General features: G+C 42.6%; 1 protein-coding gene across 3 annotated transcripts; it reads left to right on the top strand.

The window, feature by feature from the left end:
* Positions 1-3,532: 3,532 nt before the first annotated feature.
* Positions 3,533-20,823, top strand: LOC106583152 (wiskott-Aldrich syndrome protein homolog). Of its 3 annotated transcripts, XM_014167008.2 has the most exons (10): positions 3,533-3,776; positions 5,667-5,804; positions 14,503-14,589; positions 18,756-18,843; positions 19,057-19,171; positions 19,306-19,348; positions 19,678-19,831; positions 20,000-20,232; positions 20,347-20,437; positions 20,560-20,823. In XM_014167008.2, exons 1-10 carry the CDS (start codon positions 3,678-3,680, stop codon positions 20,610-20,612), a joined length of 1,101 nt encoding a protein of 366 aa, XP_014022483.1. In that variant the 5' UTR covers positions 3,533-3,677; the 3' UTR covers positions 20,613-20,823. The 3 variants fall into 3 exon arrangements, with proteins under 3 accessions (XP_014022483.1, XP_014022482.1, XP_014022481.1); XM_014167007.2 differs by having other exon boundaries at positions 19,306-19,318; positions 20,347-20,823; XM_014167006.2 differs by having other exon boundaries at positions 20,347-20,823.
* The last annotated feature ends 70 nt before the right edge of the window (positions 20,824-20,893 follow it).

The following is a 20,893-nucleotide window of genomic DNA, read 5'->3' as shown; positions in this document are numbered from 1 at the left end:
AATTATTCAGTACGCCACTTCCAAAACTTAACAAAAGCTAGCTGTAGCTGTCTGCAAATGTGACAACCCTTTTCCCTCTCTGTGAGAAAAAAACCCGGTACATTTGACACCGCCCTGGGATTCAATGAGCTTCCTAAACAAGGTAATGAAGGCAGTACCTCATGACATTGCATGGCTAGAGGTCCCCAATCAGAATGCATTTTTTATTTTAACTACTAAATATAATATTATTACATCCTCCCTCTCTCCCTCTACCCTCCTCAGATGATGAGCGCACACCGGCATATAGCCTATGTCCCGGTCTGCGCTACTGGCAGGCTCAGCGGCGCTACATTGGTGAAACCGGGCATGGTAATTCATATACCATTTGTTATGTTTATGGGAAAACTGGGGGGCACAGGTTCATGCCTGGCTTTGCCATCCAGTAGAGCCGGCCCGTATGGACATATTATAAAGTATAATAAGGCTTATTAATTCACATGTCATGGATTCACTATCATATCATCGTATTTCTATGTTTTATTATACTTTTACTGTGTACTAGATCATATGGCTTGAAAAGTTTTTTTTCTCAGACATACAGTGCCTTCAGAACGTATTCACACCCCTTGTTGTGTTACAGAGTGAACTTAAAATGTATTACATTTCAATTTATTTCTCACTGGCCTATACACAATACCCCATAACGTCAAAGTGGAATCATGTTTTTAGAAAATAAATTTGAAATGTCTTGAGTCAAACATTTTAGAAAAATCTGTTGCGCAGCAACTCACTGCCTTCCTGAAGACAAACAATGTATACGAAACACTTCAGTCTGGTTTTAGACCCCATCATAGCACTGAGACTGCACTTGTGAAGGTGGTAAATGACCTATTATTTGACCATGCTGGTCATTTATGAACATTTGAACGTCTTGGCCATGTTCTGTTATAATCTCCACCCGGCACAGCTAGAAGAGGACTGGCCACCCCTCATAGCCTGGTTCCTCTCTAGGTTTCTTCCTAGGTTTTGGCCTTTCTAGGGAGTTTTTCCTAGCCACCGTGCTTCTGCACCTGCATTGCTTGCTGTTTGGTGTTTTAGGCTGGGTTTCTGTATAGCACTTTGGGATATCGGCTGATGTAGGAAGGGCTATATAAATGCATTTGATTTGATTTGATATGTATTCAACCCCTTTGTTATGGCAAGCCTAAAATAATTCACGAGTAAAAATGTGCTTAACAAGTCATATAATAAGTTGCATGGACTCCCTCTGTGTGCAATAATAGTGTTTAACATTATTTTTTAATGACTACCTCATCTCTGTACGCCACACATACAATTATCTGTAAGGTCCCTCAGTCGAGCATTGAATTTCAAACACAGGTTCAACCACAAAAAATTAATCTTGTTTTCCAATGCCGCGCAAAGAAGGGGGCACCTATTGGTAGATGTGATTGTTTTGTTTGTTAAGAGCAGACATTGAATATCCCTTTGAGCATGGTGAAATTATTAATTACACTTTGGGTGATGTATCAATACACCCAGTCACTACAAAGATACAAGCATCCTTCCTAACTCAGTTGACGGAGAGGAATTTCACCATGAGGCAAATGGTGACTTTAAAACAATTACAGAGTTTAATGGCTGTGATAGGAGAAAACTGAGGATGGATCAACAACATTGTAGTTACTGCACAATACTAACCTAATTGACAGAGTAAAAATAAGGAATCCTGTACAGAAAAAATATTCCAAAACATGCATTAAGTTTGCAACAAGGTACTAAAGTAATACTGCAAAACATTTGGCAAAGCAATTCACTTTTTGTCCTGTATACAAAGTGTTGTGTTTGGGGCAAGTCCAGTATAATTACTGAGTACCACTCTCCATATTAGTATAGTATAGTGCTGTCTGCATCATGTTATAGGTATGCTTGTAATCATTAAGGACTGGGGAGTTTTTCAGGATAAAAAGAAAACGTAATTTAGCGAAGCACTTGCAATATCCCAGAGGAAATCCTGGTTCAGTCTGCTTTCCACCAGACACTGGGAGATTAATTCACCTTTCAGCAGGACAATAACGTAAAACAGAAGGCCAAATATGCACTGGAGTTGCTTACCAAGAAGACATTGAATGTTCCTTAGTGGCCGAGTTACAGTTTTGACTTAAATTTACTTGAAAATCTATGGGAAGACCTGAAAATGGTTGTCTAGCAATGATCAATAACCAATTTGAAAGAGCTTGAAGAAATTAGAAAATAATCATATGGAAATGTTGCACAATCCCGGTGTTCTTAAAGACTTACCCAGAAAGACTCACAGCTGTAATTGCTACCTAAGGTGCTTCTACAAACTATTGACTCAGGGGTGTGAATACTTATGTAAATTAGACATTTATTTATTTCATTTTCAATAAATTAGCAAAAATTTGTCAAATCTAATTTTCACTTTGTCATTATGGAGTATTGTGTGTAGATGGGTGACAAAAATAATACATTTTGAATTCAGACTGTAACACAGTCAAGGGGTATGAATACTTTCTGAAGGCACTGTAAATAAACAATTCCAGTTGCAAGCCAAAGGCCATAGCGTTATTGTAAAATAAATATTGCCCTCTTGCCAGATTGATGAATACAGCCATAGCAAAACAGTGCAAAAGTACTGTGAGCTCAAGAGTTAAGGCTCATTACTGTGAGCTCAAGAGTTAAGGCCATGATTTGGACCAATCATCACCAGGGCCAGGAGTTTTTCCTGATCACAAGTTTTTTCTGGACCTGGTCAGATCTTGTGGTCAGGAAAATTCTAGCCTCTTTCATTTGTTGTTGGTCAACATGTGTTTTTAATTGGACCCCTTCAAGATTGAGATGGCAGCAGTTTGTTCTCTGTTGGCAGTAATCAGAATGATGTGAGATTGGAAGCTTTTATCTCTCTCTTTTTCCTTTACTTGTTCTGTCACCAGCACATATGAGATTCCAGCTCAGTCAGACCGACCGACCACAGGCTGATCAATAATATCATTGCTTTTGTTTTGTGGGCTCCCAGGTGGCGCAGCGGTCTAAGGCCCTGCATCTCAGTGCTAGAGGTGTCACTACAGACACCTTGGTTCGAATCCAGGCTGTATCACAACTGGCTGTGATTGGGAGTTCCATAGGGCGGCGCACAATTGGCCCAGCATTGTCCGGGTTTGGCCGGTGTAGGCCGTCATTGTAAATAAGAATTTGTTCTTAACTGACTTGCCTGGTTAAATAAAAAAATGTAATTTAGTGGTACTATTTTAATGAAATAAATGTTTGTTATTAAGAAAGTTTGGGTCATCATGCATCATGTATGAAGATGTGGTCTCACATGGAGTACAGCACCTTCACTCAGTACTTCCTCATGCAAATGTGTGTATCTGTATGCATGGCTGTTTAAGTGACTGATGTGTGTGTCAGAGAAAAACAGTACTATGCCTGTATATTTTTATCTGACATACGCATCAGTCCCTCAAACACCATGCATACCCATACAGACATTTGCATGAAGATGTACTAAGTGAATGTACTGGACGGTAAGCGTAATCACATTTTGTGCACTGTAAATGTACTTGGACAGCTTGGATCTCTGACTGAGACTGCAGTGTGTGGTACATAGACAGAAATTCTCAGTGAATTGCTGATAAAAAGAGAGAGAGATAGAATAAAGAGAGAAGGAGTGAGGGATGGCGTGCAATGGGGGATGTGGATGTCCAGTTTTCAGCAACCTCTTGACGGTCCGTGAGAACGCTTTGCTCTTCACTCTCCTGGGAGCCGAGTGTAAGGTCAGTTTAACCCCTAGAGGCATCTGTAACATTCTTCCTTCTTTCTCTCTTTGTTCACACTTTCTGTTGCTGGTTATCCCTCCGTATTTATCCTCATTCTCTCATGTATCTGAGCTCTTGATGGCCAGTGAGGACTCACTCATTTCCCTGTTGTTCTCCACCCAACCCTACTGTTGCCACATGTATACTCCACTAAGTATTTATTTGGACAGTGAAGCTAAAATGTTTAATTTGGCACTAGACTCCAGAATTTTGGATTTGAGATGAAATTATTTATATGAAGCAACAGTACCGAATGTCACCTTTTATTTGAGAATATTTTCTTACATATGTTTTATCGTTTAGAAATGAAAGCACTTGTATCTAGTCCCCCCATTTAAACGTGTCATAATTGGACAAATTCACATATAGTGTATTAAAGTCAGTCAAACATTTATTGTTTGGTCCCATATTCCTAGCACGCAATGACTACATAAGGCTTGTGACTCTACAAACTTGTTGGATGCATTTGCAGTTTGTTTTGGTTGTGTTTCGTATTATGTTGTGCCCAATATAAATGAATGGTTAATAATGTATTGTGTGATTTTGGAATCACTTTTATTGTAAATAAGAATAGAAGATGTTTTTGAACACTTGTACATTATTGTGGATGCTAACATGATTACATATAATCATGCATCATGAATAATGATGAGTGAAGAAGTTAGAGTCATAAATATGATACCCCCCAAAAAATGCTAACCCCCGTTATTGGTACTGGTGAGAGGTTAGCATGCATTTGGGGCATGATCTTTGTGCATCTGTAACTTTCTCACTCATCATCCACTTTGGCATTAGTGTATTTTGTGTAGAATTCTGACCAATTTAATCCCACTTTGTAACATAACAAAGTGGTGGAATACTTTCTGAAGGAACAGTACATAAAGTGCATTAATTTCTCAATGTTAAAAAAGATATTTATTCAAATACCCTCAAATAAAAACATGGCATTCTGAACTGTCACTTCAGAAAACATTTAATCTCAAATCGAAAATGATGTAGTATAGAGACAAATTAAAAGTTTTAGCTTCATTGTCCAAATAAATACGTAGGCGATTGTATTCTTGGTTTTAAAAACTTTGCAGACAGAATATTAGATGAAATAAGTAACAAACAATAAAATATAGTATCCAGTCAGTGATGGTGATGATCTTTGAAAGTCCTGAGGTACTTTCCAGTGTTATCAGTCATAGTGAATCACATGTGAAGCCCTGCAGGTGAAAGGGCTGTGTGTGAGGGCAGAGGGGATAATTTGGTTGTGGTTGATACAAATGCCGTCTATTTTGAATACCACAACCTAATAGTAAGTAACAAGTTTAAAATGTACAATCATATAGATTGTACATCCAGGTCACCCTTGATACAAGTCAGTATTGGACTATCAAGGTCACCCTTGATACAAGTCAGTATTAGACTATCAAGGTCACCCTTGATACAAGTCAGTATTAGACTATCAAGGTCACCCTTGATACAAGTCAGTATTAGACTATCAAGGTCACCCTTGATACAAGTCAGTATTAGATGACATAGAAACCGGCCACTAGGGGCAACAGTGAGCACTGTTACCTTCAAGTATTTTTTGGATAAGCATCTGATTCCAAAGGTTGTAAATTCTAATCCAGCGATAGACAATTTGTTTGCGATTTTTTTCATTTAAGCCTATCCCAAACCTTAACCCTTACCTCAACCATTTGGAGTTAATGCCTAACCTTAAGATTTCGGAGTTAATGCCTGAACTTAACCGTTGAATTGTGTCGTGAGACTGTGAGAGCTAGTGTGTTAAATAGTGAACCTAATCTGTAACCTGTTACAAATTGTGAGTGTGTATATGTGTGTGTGTGTCCGTTTCAGTCAGTGGTCTCAGCAGTAGCCCAGGTGTATGTGTCCTTCCCTGGGCGTCCGGTGTGGAGGCATGAGGGCAGTGGGGTAGTGTGTCTGGTCGAAGACCGCTCACAACACTCCTACTTCCTGCGTGTGTACTGCGTCAAGGTCAGAGGAACCACCACCAAACGAGTCATAACACCTGCTTCACCAGACACTCAGACCTTCAGAGGAGTTACCTCTCTCTCTCTCTCTCTCTCTCTCTCTCTCAATACTTATACTATTTACATTTTTTTTTAATCAGCAATCAGAATAGTATGAGACCATATAGTGTGCATAAATATCATATTTAATTTTATTTGTTATTATTTTTATGGCAGTTAAGTTGTCATGGCTGTTTTCATTGTGTCTCTGGTTTAAAACTAAAAGCAGGAAGTGCTTCTGACCTCTGGCAAGATACCAGGTTGACCTGTTTATTCAGTTTCCATAGAGCAGGCCTCATTGGAATCTCTTTATCTCTCTCCGTGTGTGTGTGTGTGTGTGTGTGTGTGTGTGTGTGTGTGTGTGTGTGTGTGTGTGTGTGTGTGTGTGTGTGTGTGTGTGTGTGTGTGTGTGTGTGTGTGTGTGTGTGTGTGTGTGTGTGTGTGTGTGTGTCTGTATGCATGTGTTTTTTGGCTATGACAGTTTTTTTTCATGTCTTTACCAGTCACCGTGAGCGCACAGGTTCCTTAAAAAACAATAGGCTTTGTGTTAAAGGGTGTGTCCATGTGTTTTTGTTTTGTATATTACTGATGACAATTAACTGCATTTTATTTAAAAACAAAAACAAAGTTTTAAATGAGAAGTAGGAATTGGTCTGAAGCCGAAAAATAAAGGAAACTCACATGAGCACCACAATTCCTACTCCACCCATGCTCTACCAAGGTTTTCCAGTACACAGCTTTGACCTACTACAGTAGCTATGTTGGTAATGTACTTCAAACTATGTGTATGCAGGTTGCTTAGAATTCAAACCTTCTTAAAAAGTCAAATTCATACTCTTAGAGGACGTGCTTCCACAATAATGGGATTTGTACCGCGTACAAGGTAAAGTTTTGGATTCTTCACACACCAGTATGACATTATCCCATTGCGCTACCTTTTAAAGATAATTTTTATGAAATGAAAGCGAGCTTTGCTTTTATACTTACAAGGCATTAGGCTTGGGCTGTTTTGGCTTGTAGTAATGTGGTGCATGCCTGTATTTCCTTAAACCTTTATTTTAGCAATACATAATCATAATAACATGCTTTTTTGGTCAGTAGGCACACAACATAACAGGTGGTGGTGTGTTGGACACAGTAGCTCATGTAGATAGAGCCTTTTTGCATTCCTGATTTCTGTAACTGTTAGCTTGACTGTGTAATATTGACTTAAGCTCAGAACCACTGGTGTTTCAAACATGGTCCTGTTTTATACATTTCTGTGTTGATGAATGGACAGTTCATTACCTCTGTCAAAATAATATGTAGCTTAAAGTTATGTTTGTACTTGTATTTCTTTTTGCAATAATGATGGGGACGCAACAATAATACAGATTTACAATAGGCCTATATCTAAAAAATAATTACAGCAACATGATATATACAGTGTGAAGAAAAAGTATGTGAACCCTTTAGAATTACCTGGATTTCTGCATAAATTGGTCATAAAATTTGATCTGATCTTCATCTAAGTCACAACAATAGACAAACACAGTCTGCTTGAACTGATAACACATAAACAATTATAATTGTTCATGTCTTTATTGAAGACACTGTGTAAACATTCACAGTGCAGGTTGGAAGTATGTGAACCCTTGGATTTAATAACAAGTTGACCCTTCTTTGACAGCAATAACCTCAACCAAACGTTTTCTGTAGTTGCGGATCAGACCTGCATAACGGTCAGGAGGAATTTTGAACCATTCCTCTTTACAAAACTGTTTCAGTTCCACAATATTCTTGGGATGTCTGGTGTGAACCGCTCTCTTGAGGTCATGCCACAGCATCTCAATCGGGTTGAGGTCAGGACTGACTGGGCCACTCCAGAAGGAATATTTTCTTCTGTTCAAGCCATTCTGTTGTTGATTTACTTGTCTTCTGGGTTGTTGTCCTGTTGCATCATCTAACTTCTGTTGAGCTTCAATTGGCGACAGATAGCCTTACATTCTCCTGCAAAATGTCTTGATAAACTTGGGAATTAATTTATCCGTCGATGATAGCAAGATGTCCAGACCCTGAGGCAGCAAAGCAGCCCCAAACCATGATGCTCCCTCCACCTGTGATGATGTTTTGATGTTGGTGTGCTGTGCCTTTTTTTCCACACATAGTGTTGTGTGTTCCTTCCAAACAACTCAACTTTAGTTTAATCTGTCCACAGAATATTTTGCCAGAAGCGCTGTGGAACATCCAGTTGCTCTTTTGCGAACTTCAGACGTGCAGCAATGTTTTTTTTTGAACAGCAGTGGCTTCATCCATGGTGTCATCCCATGAACGCCATTCTTGTTTAGTGTTTTACGTAATGTAGACTCGTCAACAGAGATGTTAGCATCTTCCAGAGATTTCTGTAAGTCTTTAGCTGACACTCTAGGATTCTTCTTAACCTCATTGAGCATTCTGCGCTGTGCTTTTGCAGTCCTCTTTGCAGGACGGCCACTCCTAGGGAGAGTAGCAACAGTGCTGAAGTTTCTCCATTTATAGACAATGTATCTTAATGTGGACTTTCTTTTAGAGATACATTTGTAACCATTTCCAGCATTATCCAAGGCAACAATTCTTAATCTTAGGTCTTCTGAGATCTCATTTGTTCGAGGCTTGGTTCACATCAGGCAATCCTTCTTGTGAATAGCAAACTCACGTTTTGCAAGTGGTTTTTATGGGGCAGGGCAGCTCTAACCAAAATCTCCAATCGCGTCTCATTGATTCGACTCCAGGTTAGCTGATTCCTGAGAAGATAGCCCTATTTGGTAAAAGACCAAATCTATATTATGGCTAGAACAGCTCAAATAAACAAAGAAACGACAGTCCATCATTACTTTAAGACATGAAGGTCAGTCAATACAGAAAATGTCAATAACTTTTAAAGTTTCAAGTGCAGTCGCAAAAACCATCAAGTGCTATGATGAAACTGTCTCTCATGAGGACCGCAACAAGAATAGAAGACCTAGAGTTACCTCTGCTGCAGAGGATAAGTTCATTAGAGTTACCAGCCTCAGACATTTCAGCCCAAATAAATGCTTCACACAGTTCAAGTAACAGACACATCTCAACATCAACTGTTCAGAGGAGACTGTGTGAATCAGGCCTTCAAGGTCGAATTGCTGCAAAGAAACCATTACTAAAGAACACCAATAAGAAGAAGAGACTTGCTTGGGCCAAGAAACACGAACAATGGACAATAGACCGGTGAAAATGTCCTTTGGTCTGATGAGTCCAAATTTAAGATTTTTGGTTCCAACCGCCGTGTCTTTGTGAGACCCAGAGTAGGTGAACGGATGATCTCTGCATGTGTGGTTCTCACCATGAAGCATGGAGGAGGAGGTGTAATGGTGTGAGGTTGCTTTGCTGGTGACACTGTCTGTGATTTATTTAGAATTTAAGGCACACTTAACCAGCATGGCTACCACAGCATTCTACAGCAATACACCATCCCATCTGGTTTGCGCTTAGAGGGGCTATCATTTGTTTTTCAACAGGACAATGACCCAACACACCTCCAGGCTGTGTAAGGGCTATTTGACCAAGAAGGAGAGTCATGGAGTGCTGCGTCAGATGACCTGGCCTCCACAATCACCTGACCTCAACCCAATTGAGATGGTGTGGGATGAGTTGGACCACAGAGTGAAGGAAAAACAGCTAACAAGTGCTCAGCATATGTGGGAACTCCTTCAAGACTGTTGAAAAAGCATTCCAGGTGAAGGTGGTTGAGAAAATGCCAAGAGTGTGCAAAGCTGTCATCAAGGCAAAGGGTGGCTACTTTGAAGAATCTCAAATATAAAATATATTTTGATTTGTTTAACACTTTTTTGGTTAGTACATGATTCCATATGTGTTATTTCATAGTTGTGATGTCTTCACTATTATTTAACAATGTAAAAACATTTACAAATAAAGAAATCCCTTGAATGCGTAGGTGTGTCCAAACTTTTGACTGGTACTGTAGCTACTGTAATAGGTCAAAGCTGTGTGCTGGAAAACCTTGGTAGAGCATGGGTGGAATAGACATTGTTGTGCTCATGTGAATGTCCTTTATTTTGGGGTTTCAGAAAAATGCCTACTTCTCACTTAAAATATTTATGTTTTTCATTTCCATGTTTTTTTACACCGGTGCACCTTGTGCTAGGGACAATAAAAGGCCACTCTAAAATGTGCAGTTTTGTCACACAACACAATGCCACAGATGTCTCAAGTTTTGAGGGAGTGTGCAATTGGCATGCTGACTGCAGGAATGTCCACCAGTGCTGTTGCCAGAGAATGTAATGTTAATTTCCCTAGCATAAGCTGCCTCCAACAATGTTTTAGAGAATTTGATAGTACGTCCAACCGGCCTCACAACTGCAGACCACGTGTAACCACGCCAGCCCAGGACCACCACATCCGGCTTCTTCACCTGAGGGATCGTCTGAGACCAGCCACCCGGACTGCTGATGAAACTGTGGGTTTGCACAACCAAAGAATTTCTGCACAAACTGTCAGAAACTGTCTTAGGGAATCTTATCTGCGTGCTCATCGTCCTCACCAGGGTCTTGACCTGACTGCAGTTCGGCATCGTAACCTACTTCAGTGAGGAAATGCTCACCTTCGATGGCCACTGGCACGCTGGAGAAGTGTGCTCTTCACAGGTGAATCCCGGTTTCAACTTTACCGGGCAGATGGCAGACAGAGTGTACGGTGTCATATGGGCAAGCGGTTTGCTGATATCAACGTAGTGAACAGAGTGCCCCGTGGTGGCGGTGGGGTTATGGTATGGGCAGGCATAAGCTATGGACAACGAACACAATTGCATTTTATCGATGGTAATTTGAATGCACAGAGATACCCCGATGAGATCCTGAGGCCCATTGTCGTGCCATTCATCCGCCGCCATCACCTCATGTTCCAGCATGATAATGCACAGCCCCATGTCGCAAGGATTTGTCCACAATTCCTGGAAGCTGCATACCCACCAGACATGCCACTGCATACCCACCAGACATGTCACCCAGGTAGCCTAGCAGTTAAGAGCGTTGGGCCAGTAACCAAAAGGTTGCTGGTTTGAATCCCCGAGTCGGCAAGGTGAAAAAAATCTGTCGTTCTGCCCTTGAGCAAGGTAGTTAATCCCCAACGACAACCGGGTGCCAATGATGCTAATGTCGATTAAGGCAGCCCCCCGCACTTCTCTGATTCAGAGGGTTTGGGTTAAATGCAGGAGACACATTAGGTTGAATGTGTTCAGTTGTACAACTGACTAGGTATCCCCTGTTATGACTTTCCCTCATGGGTGAGGATCAAAGAGAGCCCCCCCTCTCTCTCCCACCAGGGAGGGAAGTTGGGCCGGTTGTGTGACTTAATGACCGGTCGTAAACGTTCTCTCTCTCTTGCCTTTACAGGATTGAGACTGGAATGTCTGAGTGTTACAACAGAGAGAGACTTTGAAATAATTTAACATCAAAAGATTGGACGTTGAAACAATATTTCTAACATAAATAATTTGGGAAATTGGGGCTCCAAACAATAATCATGTCAAATCAGTTGTTGTTTAATGATATCATTAAGGATGGTATAACTAAATAACTGCATCTCTGGAGGTGTACGCATTCAAGGGATTAGGTTTACATCTAAATGTTGTAAAACGTATATGATTAAATATGAAACTATTTGTGAAAAGACCGCAAGATGTTTTTAGCCTTCTAAATGAGATAATTGTTGTCATAGAAAGTATTACCCAGTCAGTAACCATGCCGACATGAGCACAGACATTATGCCAACAGGATGGATCGCCTCTTTTTTACAGAGTGCATAAAAGGACTGCTAACAAAATGTACATTAGACCAGTACATTGCCAGGTTGCTACTGGTGTGTAAAATGGTTTAAAACTATTAGACCAAAACATGCCGGGTTGCTGCCGGTGTGTAAAGTGATTGTAGCTGTACCCTGAATAATCAACCATTGAGACCAGTACATTGCCGGGTTGCTACTGGCATGTAAAATGGTTTAAAACTAACAGAACAGAAAGTGGTGGCTACACGTTGAAATGGTTGCAATTTAAATACAGACCAGCGTGACCGACAGCATGAGCTGAATGTTACGAAATGGTAAGACCCTCTGAAACTCAACAGAGAAGAAGAAGACTAGACTAAGACACACATCTAGATGGCCATGCGGTATTTCTGCACCCTGCCCGGCCATCTAGATGTGTGAAAGTTAGTGTATAAGCTAATTATCCATCATGTATGACATTCCTGGGAGTGTGTAAACTTACATTTTTTATTACCATAGCATTTTTATATCAAATCAAATTTATTTTTATATAGCCCTTCGTACATCAGCTGATATTCTCAAAGTGCTGTACAGAAACCCAGCCTAAAACCCCAAACAGCAAGCAAAGCATGTGAAAGAAGCACGGTGGCTAGGAAAAACTCCCTAGGAAAAACTCCCTAGAAAGGCCAAAAACCTAGGAAGAAACCTAGAGAGGAACCAGGCTATGAGGGGTGGCCAGTCCTCTTCTGGCTGTGCAGGGTGGATATTATAACAGAACATGGTCAAAATGTTAAAATGTTAAAATGTTCATAAATGACCAGCATGGTCAAATAATAATAATCATAGTAGTTGTCGAGGGTGCAACAAGCACGTCCGGTGAACAGGTCAGGGTTCCATAGCAGGTTCCATATGTTCTCTATAGTTATGCACTTGAAAATGTATCAATTGACCAATTCGGCACATTTGGGCAATCTCTTGGCAGACTAGATACAAAATATTGTGCAGTAATGTAATTCTTCACTGGATCAGTCTGAAACGTTGCACACACACTGCTGCCATCTGGTGGCAAAAATCTAAATGCACCTAGACTCCATTCTGAAAGTATTGCCTTTCTCTTGCATTTCAAAGATTCTGAAAAAAATAATAACAGAAAATGAATGATTTTTCTTTGTGTTATATTCTCCTACATTAATTCACATTTCCACAAACTTCAAAGTGTTTCCTTTCAAATTGTATCAAGAATATGCATATCCTTGCTTCAGGTCCTGAGCTACAGGCAGTTAGATTTGGGTATGTCATTTTAAGCGAAAATTGAAAAAAAGGGTACGATCCTTAAGATTCTTACTGTAGCTTGGTCTGTGCAATGCAAATTAATGTTATTAGCGAGGCAGTTTCTCAAAGTTTGGTGGTTTTAAACTGAACGTAACTAACCTTACCTAGCTATGTTGAGTGTAAGAAAGTATGATCTTGTGGCGCATGAACTGGCTATACATGTTAGCTAACGTTACAGTCATGCGTTATCATAGCAGCCAAGGATGTTTGCTAGCTTATTTGTGCATATTTGTTTGTTCTCCAATTACACACAAGTGTCTAGCTAAGCAGTTTGCACATGATATAACTTCACCCTTATTTGAAAACCTTACTTGAAAAAAAATATAGCTAAGTAGCTTTCCTCACTTGTTGGTTAGTGACCATGCCAATGTTCTGATCTGACTGGTATAGCTACCTAGCTAATCAAAATAAAACCACATTAATTGGCAAGCTTCCTGTCACGTCCTGACCAATATTTAGGTATTATTTGTATTATATTTTGGTCAGGACGTGGCAGAGGTATATTTGTTTTGTATTTTGGGGTTTTGTGTGTGGTGTAGTGGGGTGTTAGTTGTTGGTATAGGTTCTAGGTTTGTTTTTCTATGTATAGTTAATTGGGGTTGGACTCCCAATTGAAGGCAGGTGTGTTGAGTTGCCTTTGATTGGGAGTCCTATATAATAGGGTGTGTTTGTCTTTGTGTTTTGTGGGTAGTTGTATTTTGCACTGCGTTATTTATGCCTGTAAAACTGTCACTAGTCTTATTTCGTTTTCTTGTTTTTCCTCCGTGTTCACATTCGTTTAATTGATGAGCACTAACTCCTCTGCGTATTGGTCCACATTCTCCGACGATGATTTCGCTATATCATCTAGCGACGAAGAAATCTGTGACACTTCCTTTATTTGCCTGTTCGTTTAGCTAGCTTTCAGCTAACTGGTGTTAGCTAGCTACAGTGGCTAGCTGCTGTACTTTGTACAAGCTAGCTAGGTAACGTTAGCAAGATAGCTACGTAGCTAGTTAAAATATCTGCTTATATTTATTGATTAACCTCAGCTTGAATACCACCATATAGCTAGCTATCTACAGTAGCCTAGATGTGTTTGCATATATAATTATTATGACTGGCAGCCGATGCAAGCAGCTGTGTTGTTGCCAAGCAACCGACACGGTGTTAAAACTTTGAGCTTTGGCTAAAAAATCTGTTAGCATTGTCAGTAATGCTACAAAAAGTTAGCACATTGTTGTTTCTTAATGGACGGAAATGTATTTGTGAGATAAATTATCAATTTAATAAAAACTTTTGCACCTACAAATTTAGTCAATACAAAAAAATGTAAGTCTAATGGTCACTTTATAGATGCTATAGTCTCGTTTTAATCCGACATCTAGAATTTGAGCTAGGTAGCCACAGAAAATACTATGAAAACTCATTTGCTAACGACCCTGTTAAAAATCCGGTATGTGGTTCTTGGTAACAGCCCGGCGGCTCATGATGAGAGGTGGGGAGTGTGTCTTGTGTGCCTCCAATCAACTTTATGTACACTTAATTATCTAATCTACTCTCTTTCTCCCTACCAGAGATCTAAGTTGCTGTGGGAACAGGAGCTGTATGTTCCTTTTAGATACTCTGCACCGCACCCCTACTTCCACACCTTCCCTGCAAATGTAAGTGACATGCCCAGAAATCACATCTAAAGAGTTGTTATCCTCTTATCAAACAGAACTCTATAATTATGTTTCAACCCTGATGACCAAAGCAACAAAACTGCTCATGGAACAGCTTTTAAGGGCATATTAACCATTCTGCTATTAAATGGGTTAGGGTTGTGGTGGCTGAAGATTAGAGTTGAAACAGGGTTAGGGTAATGTTTAGGGTTAGGGTTGAGCCTGGGGTCGACATGAAGCTAGGGTTGAGCCGGTATGTGGATATTAAGCTAGTGATAGGGTTAGGGTTGAGGGTTAGGGTTATGCTAGGTTTGGGGTTAGGTTAATGTTTAGGGTTAGGGTTGAGCCTGGTGTGAACATGAAGCTAGGATTAGGGCTGAGACTAGGGTTGAGCCGGTGAGTGGATATTAAATTAGTGATAGGGTTAGGGTTGAGACTAGGGTTAAGGTTATGCTAGGGTTGGGGTTAGGTTAATGCTAGGGTTAGGGTTGAGCCAGGGTGTGGAGCTAGGGTTAGGGTTAGGCCTACAGGGTTATGTGAGTTCATTGGTTGGTTGGTTCTACATTTACATTTTTACATTTAAGTCATTTAGCAGACGCTCTTATCCAGAGCGACTTACAAATTGGTGCATTCACCTTATGATATCCAGTGGAACAACCACTTTACAATAGTGCATCTAAATCTTTTAAGGGGGGGGTTAGAAGGATTACTTTATCCTATCCTAGGTATTCCTTAAAGAGGTGGGGTTTCAGGTGTCTCCGGAAGGTGGTGATTGACTCCGCTGTCCTGGCGTCGTGAGGGAGCTTGTTCCACCATTGGGGTGCCAGAGCAGCGAACAGTTTTGACTGGGCTGAGCGGGAACTGTGCTTCCTCAGAGGTAGGGGGGCCAGCAGGCCAGAGGTGGATGAACGCAGTGCCCTTGTTTGGGTGTAGGGCCTGATCAGAGCCTGAAGGTATGGAGGTGCCATTCCCTTCACAGCTCCGTAGGCAATCACCATGGTCTTGTAGCGGATGCGAGCTTCAACTGGAAGCCAGTGGAGAGAGCGGAGGAGCGGGGTGACGTGAGAGAACTTGGGAAGGTTGAACACCAGACGGGCTGCGGCGTTCTGGATGAGTTGTAGGGGTTTAATGGCACAGGCAGGGAGCCCAGCCAACAGCGAGTTGCAGTAATCCAGACGGGAGATAACAAGTGCCTGGATTAGGACCTGCGCCGCTTCCTGTGTGAGGCAGGGTCGTACTCTGCGAATGTTGTAGAGCATGAACCTACAGGATCGGGTCACCGCCTTGATGTTAGTGGAGAACGGCAGGGTGTTGTCCAGGATCACGCCAAGGTTCTTAGCACTCTGGGAGGAGGACACAAGGGAGTTGTCAACCGTGATGGCGAGATCATGGAACGGGCAGTCCTTCCCCGGGAGGAAGAGCAGCTCCGTCTTGCCGAGGTTCAGCTTGAGGTGGTGATCCGTCATCCACACTGATATGTCTGACAGACATGCAGAGATGCGATTCGCCGCCTGGTTATCAGAAGGGGGAAAGGAGAAGATTAATTGTGTGTCGTCTGCATAGCAATGATAGGAGAGACCATGTGAGGATATGACAGAGCCAAGTGACTTGGTGTATAGCGAGAATAGGAGAGGGCCTAGAACAGAGCCCTGGGGGACACCAGTGGTGAGAGCGCATGGTGCGGAGACAGATTCTCGCCACGCCACCTGGTAGGAGCGACCTGTCAGGTAGGACGCAATCCAAGCGTGGGCCGCGCCGGAGATGCCCAACTCGGAGAGGGTGGAGAGGAGGATCTGATGGTTCACAGTATCAAAGGCAGCAGATAGGTCTAGAAGGATGAGAGCAGAGGAGAGAGAGTTAGCTTTAGCAGTGCGGAGAGCCTCCGTGACACAGAGAAGAGCAGTCTCAGTTGAATGCCCAGTCTTGAAACCTGACTGATTAGGATCAAGAAGGTCATTCTGAGAGAGATAGCAGGAGAGCTGGCCAAGGACAGCACGTTCAAGAGTTTTGGAGAGAAAAGAAAGAAGGGATACTGGTCTGTAGTTGTTGACATCGGAGGGATCGAGTGTAGGTTTTTTCAGAAGGGGTGCAACTCTCGCTCTCTTGAAGATGGAAGGGACGTAGCCAGCGGTCAAGGATGAGTTGATGAGCGAGGTGAGGTAGGGGAGAAGGTCTCCGGAAATGGTCTGGAGAAGAGAGGAGGGGATAGGGTCAAGTGGGCAGGTTGTTGGGCGGCCGGCCGTCACAAGACGCGAGATTTCATCTGGAGAGAGAGGGGAGAAAGAGGTCAAAGCACAGGGTAGGGCAGTGTGAGCAGGACCAGCGGTGTCGTTTGACTTAGCAAACGAGGATCGGATATCGTCAACCTTCTTTTCAAAATGGTTGACGAAGTCATCCGCAGAGAGGGAGGGGGGGGAGGAGGATTCAGGAGGGAGGAGAAGGTAGCAAAGAGCTTCCTAGGGTTAGAGGCAGATGCTTGGAATTTAGAGTGATAGAAAGTGGCTTTAGCAGCAGAGACAGAAGAGGAGAATGTAGAGAGGAGGGAGTGAAAGGATGCCAGGTCCGCAGGGAGGCGAGTTTTCCTCCATTTCCGCTCGGCTGCCCGGAGCCCTGTTCTGTGAGTCGTCGAGCCACGGAGCAGGAGGGGAAGACCGAGCCGGCCTGGAGGATAGGGGACAGAGAAAATCAAAGGATGCAGAAAGGGAGGAGAGGAGGGTTGAGGAGGCAGAATCAGGAGATAGGTTGGAGAAGGTTTGAGCAGAGGGAAGAGATGATAGGATGGAAGAGGAGAGAGTAGCGGGAGAGAGAGAGCGAAGGTTGGGACGGCGCAATACCATCCGAGTAGGGGCAGAGTGAGAAGTGTTGGATGAGAGCAAGAGGGAAAAGGATACAAGGTAGTGGTCGGAGATTTGGAGGGGAGTTGCAATGAGATTAGTGGAAGAACAGCATCTTGTAAAGATGAGGTCAAGCGTATTGCCTGCCTTGTGAGTAGGGGGGGAAGGTGAGAGGGTGAGGTCAAAAGAGGAGAGGAGTGGAAAGAAGGAGGCAGAGAGGAATGAGTCAAAGGTAGACGTGGGGAGGTTAAAGTCACCCAGAACTGTGAGAGGTGAGCCATCTTCAGGAAAGGAACTTATCAAGGCGTCAAGCTCATTGATGAACTCTCCAAGGGAACCTGGAGGGCGATAAATGATAAGGATGTTAAGCTTGAAAGGGCTGGTAACTGTGACAGCATGGAATTCAAATGAGGAGATAGACAGATGGGTCAGGGGAGAAAGAGAGAATGTCCACTTGGGAGAGATGAGGATTCCAGTGCCACCACCCCGCTGGCTCGATGCTCTAGGGGTATGTGAGAACACGTGGGCAGACGAAGAGAGAGCAGTAGGAGTAGCAGTGTTATCTGTGGTAATCCATGTTTCCGTCAGCGCCAGGAAGTCTAGGGACTGGAGGGTAGCATAGGCTGAGATGAACTCAGCCTTGTTGGCTGCAGACCGGCAGTTCCAGAGGCTGCCGGAGACCTGGAACTCCACGTGGGTCATGCGCGCTGGGACCACCAGGTTAGAGTGGCAGCGGCCACGCGGTGTGAAGCGTTTGTATGGCCTGTGCAGAGGGGAGAGAACAGGGATAGACAGACACATAGTTGACAAGCTACAGAAGTGTTGTTTCTTGTATTATTGTCTCTTGTGTCTTTAGAGAACTGTTTCACTTTGATATCCTTTTTCTTCTGTCCTGATTTTCTCTTTCTTTTCTTCTGTTAACTAGATATTCTTTGTTGTTCTTCGTTAGCTAGCTAGCTTCTTCCAAAAGAGTCCCTAGCAACTGCTTAGCAACTGGTAAACAATTCAGCTAGCTAAGATAACTACAATTTTATGAAAAATAGTTATTTTTCAAAAGCCTATCTTCTTTGTTTGTTGCTTGTTTTTTCTCCTCTTCAGTCTTGCAGTTTTCTTTTGCTTTTTTCCGATGTACTTCACTCTAAAAACCATGTAAATTTCAATATTTGTAGGAGCTCATTTTTCAGCTGCTGCTGCTCAATTACATTATTATGTTCTGTAACATGTTCATAATAGCACTGGCTCATAAAAGGCTTTGGCTTATAGCATAGCTCTGAAAAGGTTATTGTTCTGGTCCTTGATGACCTCCCACACTGACTGTGTGTGTTTGTTTAGGACTGCCAGGCGGGCCTGAACTTTGCAGATGAGGCAGAGGCAGAGAGGTTCTGTGCAGCTGTGGAGAGACAGATCCAACAAGCCCCAGGTTTGGAGAGAAACACACACACGTCAGATTACATTTACATTATAATAAGCTCTCTCAGCTTCAGGCAAGCCAGTCCTCTTCTTTCTTACTCTTCCTTGTCTCCTCTTCCCCCATCTCTCTGTCTCCTTCTTTCACTCTATTTCTCCCATAACATTTTATATTTTGCTCTCTTTTGCTGAACCCCACATCTTTCTCTCTCTCCCCCTCTCTCAGACAGAGCTAGTGGGCAGATGAACCATACTGACAGTGTGGATTCCTCCTCAGGCTGTATCTGTGAACAGGAACAGAGCCGATCTGAGATCAGCACTCCATCTCCATATGAGTCAGAGTGAGAAATATAGTACATCTGCACACTGGAGCTCAGACAGACTCAGACAATTCACTATTAGAGATATTTTATGATGCTGCATTAGAATGGAGTAAAAGACAAATGGCTGATTTAATCTTCTCTGTTCTCCACAGACAGGAGTCCCAGGTGAGAGTGGACCCAGAGCAAGGCCTCAGTGTGAGCACAACACTGACACCACTGTTGTTTTAACACATCCACAACATAACCATTATTATGTAGCTGTCGGATGAAAACCTCTTATCTCCAATTAACAATAATGAAATTCAGAAGGTATTTTGAATACATTTTATTGGTCCTAGAGTCATGATATGTACAGAGTACATTGATGAGAGTAATTGCTTTTAATACAAGGTTTTGATCCGACAGCGTATTATGATCATCATAGAATAATTCATAAAATTCTAATTGCACATTTATATCTGTTATATCACAGTCATCAATGCTATTGTAATGTCACATGCATCATCATCCTCACCTGTGTGCAGACTAGAGAGCTGGACCCTGCTCTGAGGAAGCTGGTCAGGATGGAGAGGCAAAACGAGAAGGATATGAAGGACAGACACACGTCTAAAGTCATCTGCAGCCTCATCTACAGTCTGGGGGGCGTGATGGCTGACAGCAGGGACATGAACAACAGAGGTAGGCCCCCTGCTGGCTAAGAGGGATCTTCTTTTGCATTGCCTTGATTATTAGTTGAATCAGGTGTGTTAGTGCTAAGCTAGAACAAAAGCCTGTGCACCCACCCTGTGTGTCTCCAGGGCCAGGACTGAAGAACACAGGACAGAATTGTTTTGGTGTCTCTCACAGGTCCAGCCTCTAAGACCTTACCCAACAGATCTACAGGGACCTCCACCTCCCTGGCCCTGAGGAAGGGGCCTCTGCCTCCTCTCCCGTCCCCCCTCACACGGAGTGTCAGCTCTCGAGATGTCTCCAAGAGCCCTCTCCCCCCCTGGGTCCCCCAACCTCCTTCTATGCCCGCCCCCCCTCCTCCTGCAGGGGCACACGCTGAGAGGATCAGAAAGACCATGAGCTTCAGACCGGTGAGAGAACATGACTGGGGCATGCCAATCAAAGTCGTAGACTATGTCCAATGTATGGCGATATGAGGTTGATACAATGGTGTGTGTGTGTGTGTGTGTGTGCACGTATCATAGGTGGGCTCACCCTCTGCTGTAGAGTCTGACCTGGTCCTGAGTACACTGAGGGAGATATTCCAGAAACGCCAATACCTCCAGCATCATAAAGGTGGACCTATTGTATCTCTCTCTCCATCTCATCTCATCACAGTCTGTGATGTCGGCTTACCCTGGGGTCATCTCAAGTCAGGCCTGTTCTGCAGCTCATCATGTCTGTCTTCTCCTCCGCAGATGACACCACAAGCCAGTCAGAGATGGATTCTTACAGCGGGCAGTGGCTGTAGAGATAACAGGTTGAGAGGAGAAATACCCCCCTGCTTTCACAAGCATGTGGTTTCACAAGCATGTTGTTTTTTGAAGTTTTCACTTTTGTCTTTCACTTTGAATTAATTCACTGTTAAATAATGATGCGTAATTGAAAAATTTGTTTTAGTGAAGAATACAATGCTCAATCAAGCCCTTTCTAAAATAAAATCTGTAAAATCCTCCATTGAACTCTGACTAAAACTTCCCTTGAATTTTGTGTGTGTGTGTGTGTGTGTGTGTGTGTGTGTGTGTGTGTGTG

Source organism: Salmo salar, chromosome ssa22 (assembly GCF_905237065.1).
Source record: "Salmo salar chromosome ssa22, Ssal_v3.1, whole genome shotgun sequence".
In the NCBI taxonomy this organism is placed as follows: domain Eukaryota; kingdom Metazoa; phylum Chordata; class Actinopteri; order Salmoniformes; family Salmonidae; genus Salmo; species Salmo salar.
Note: the sequence above shows the minus strand (reverse complement) of the source record. Positions and strands in the feature narration are given on the sequence as shown.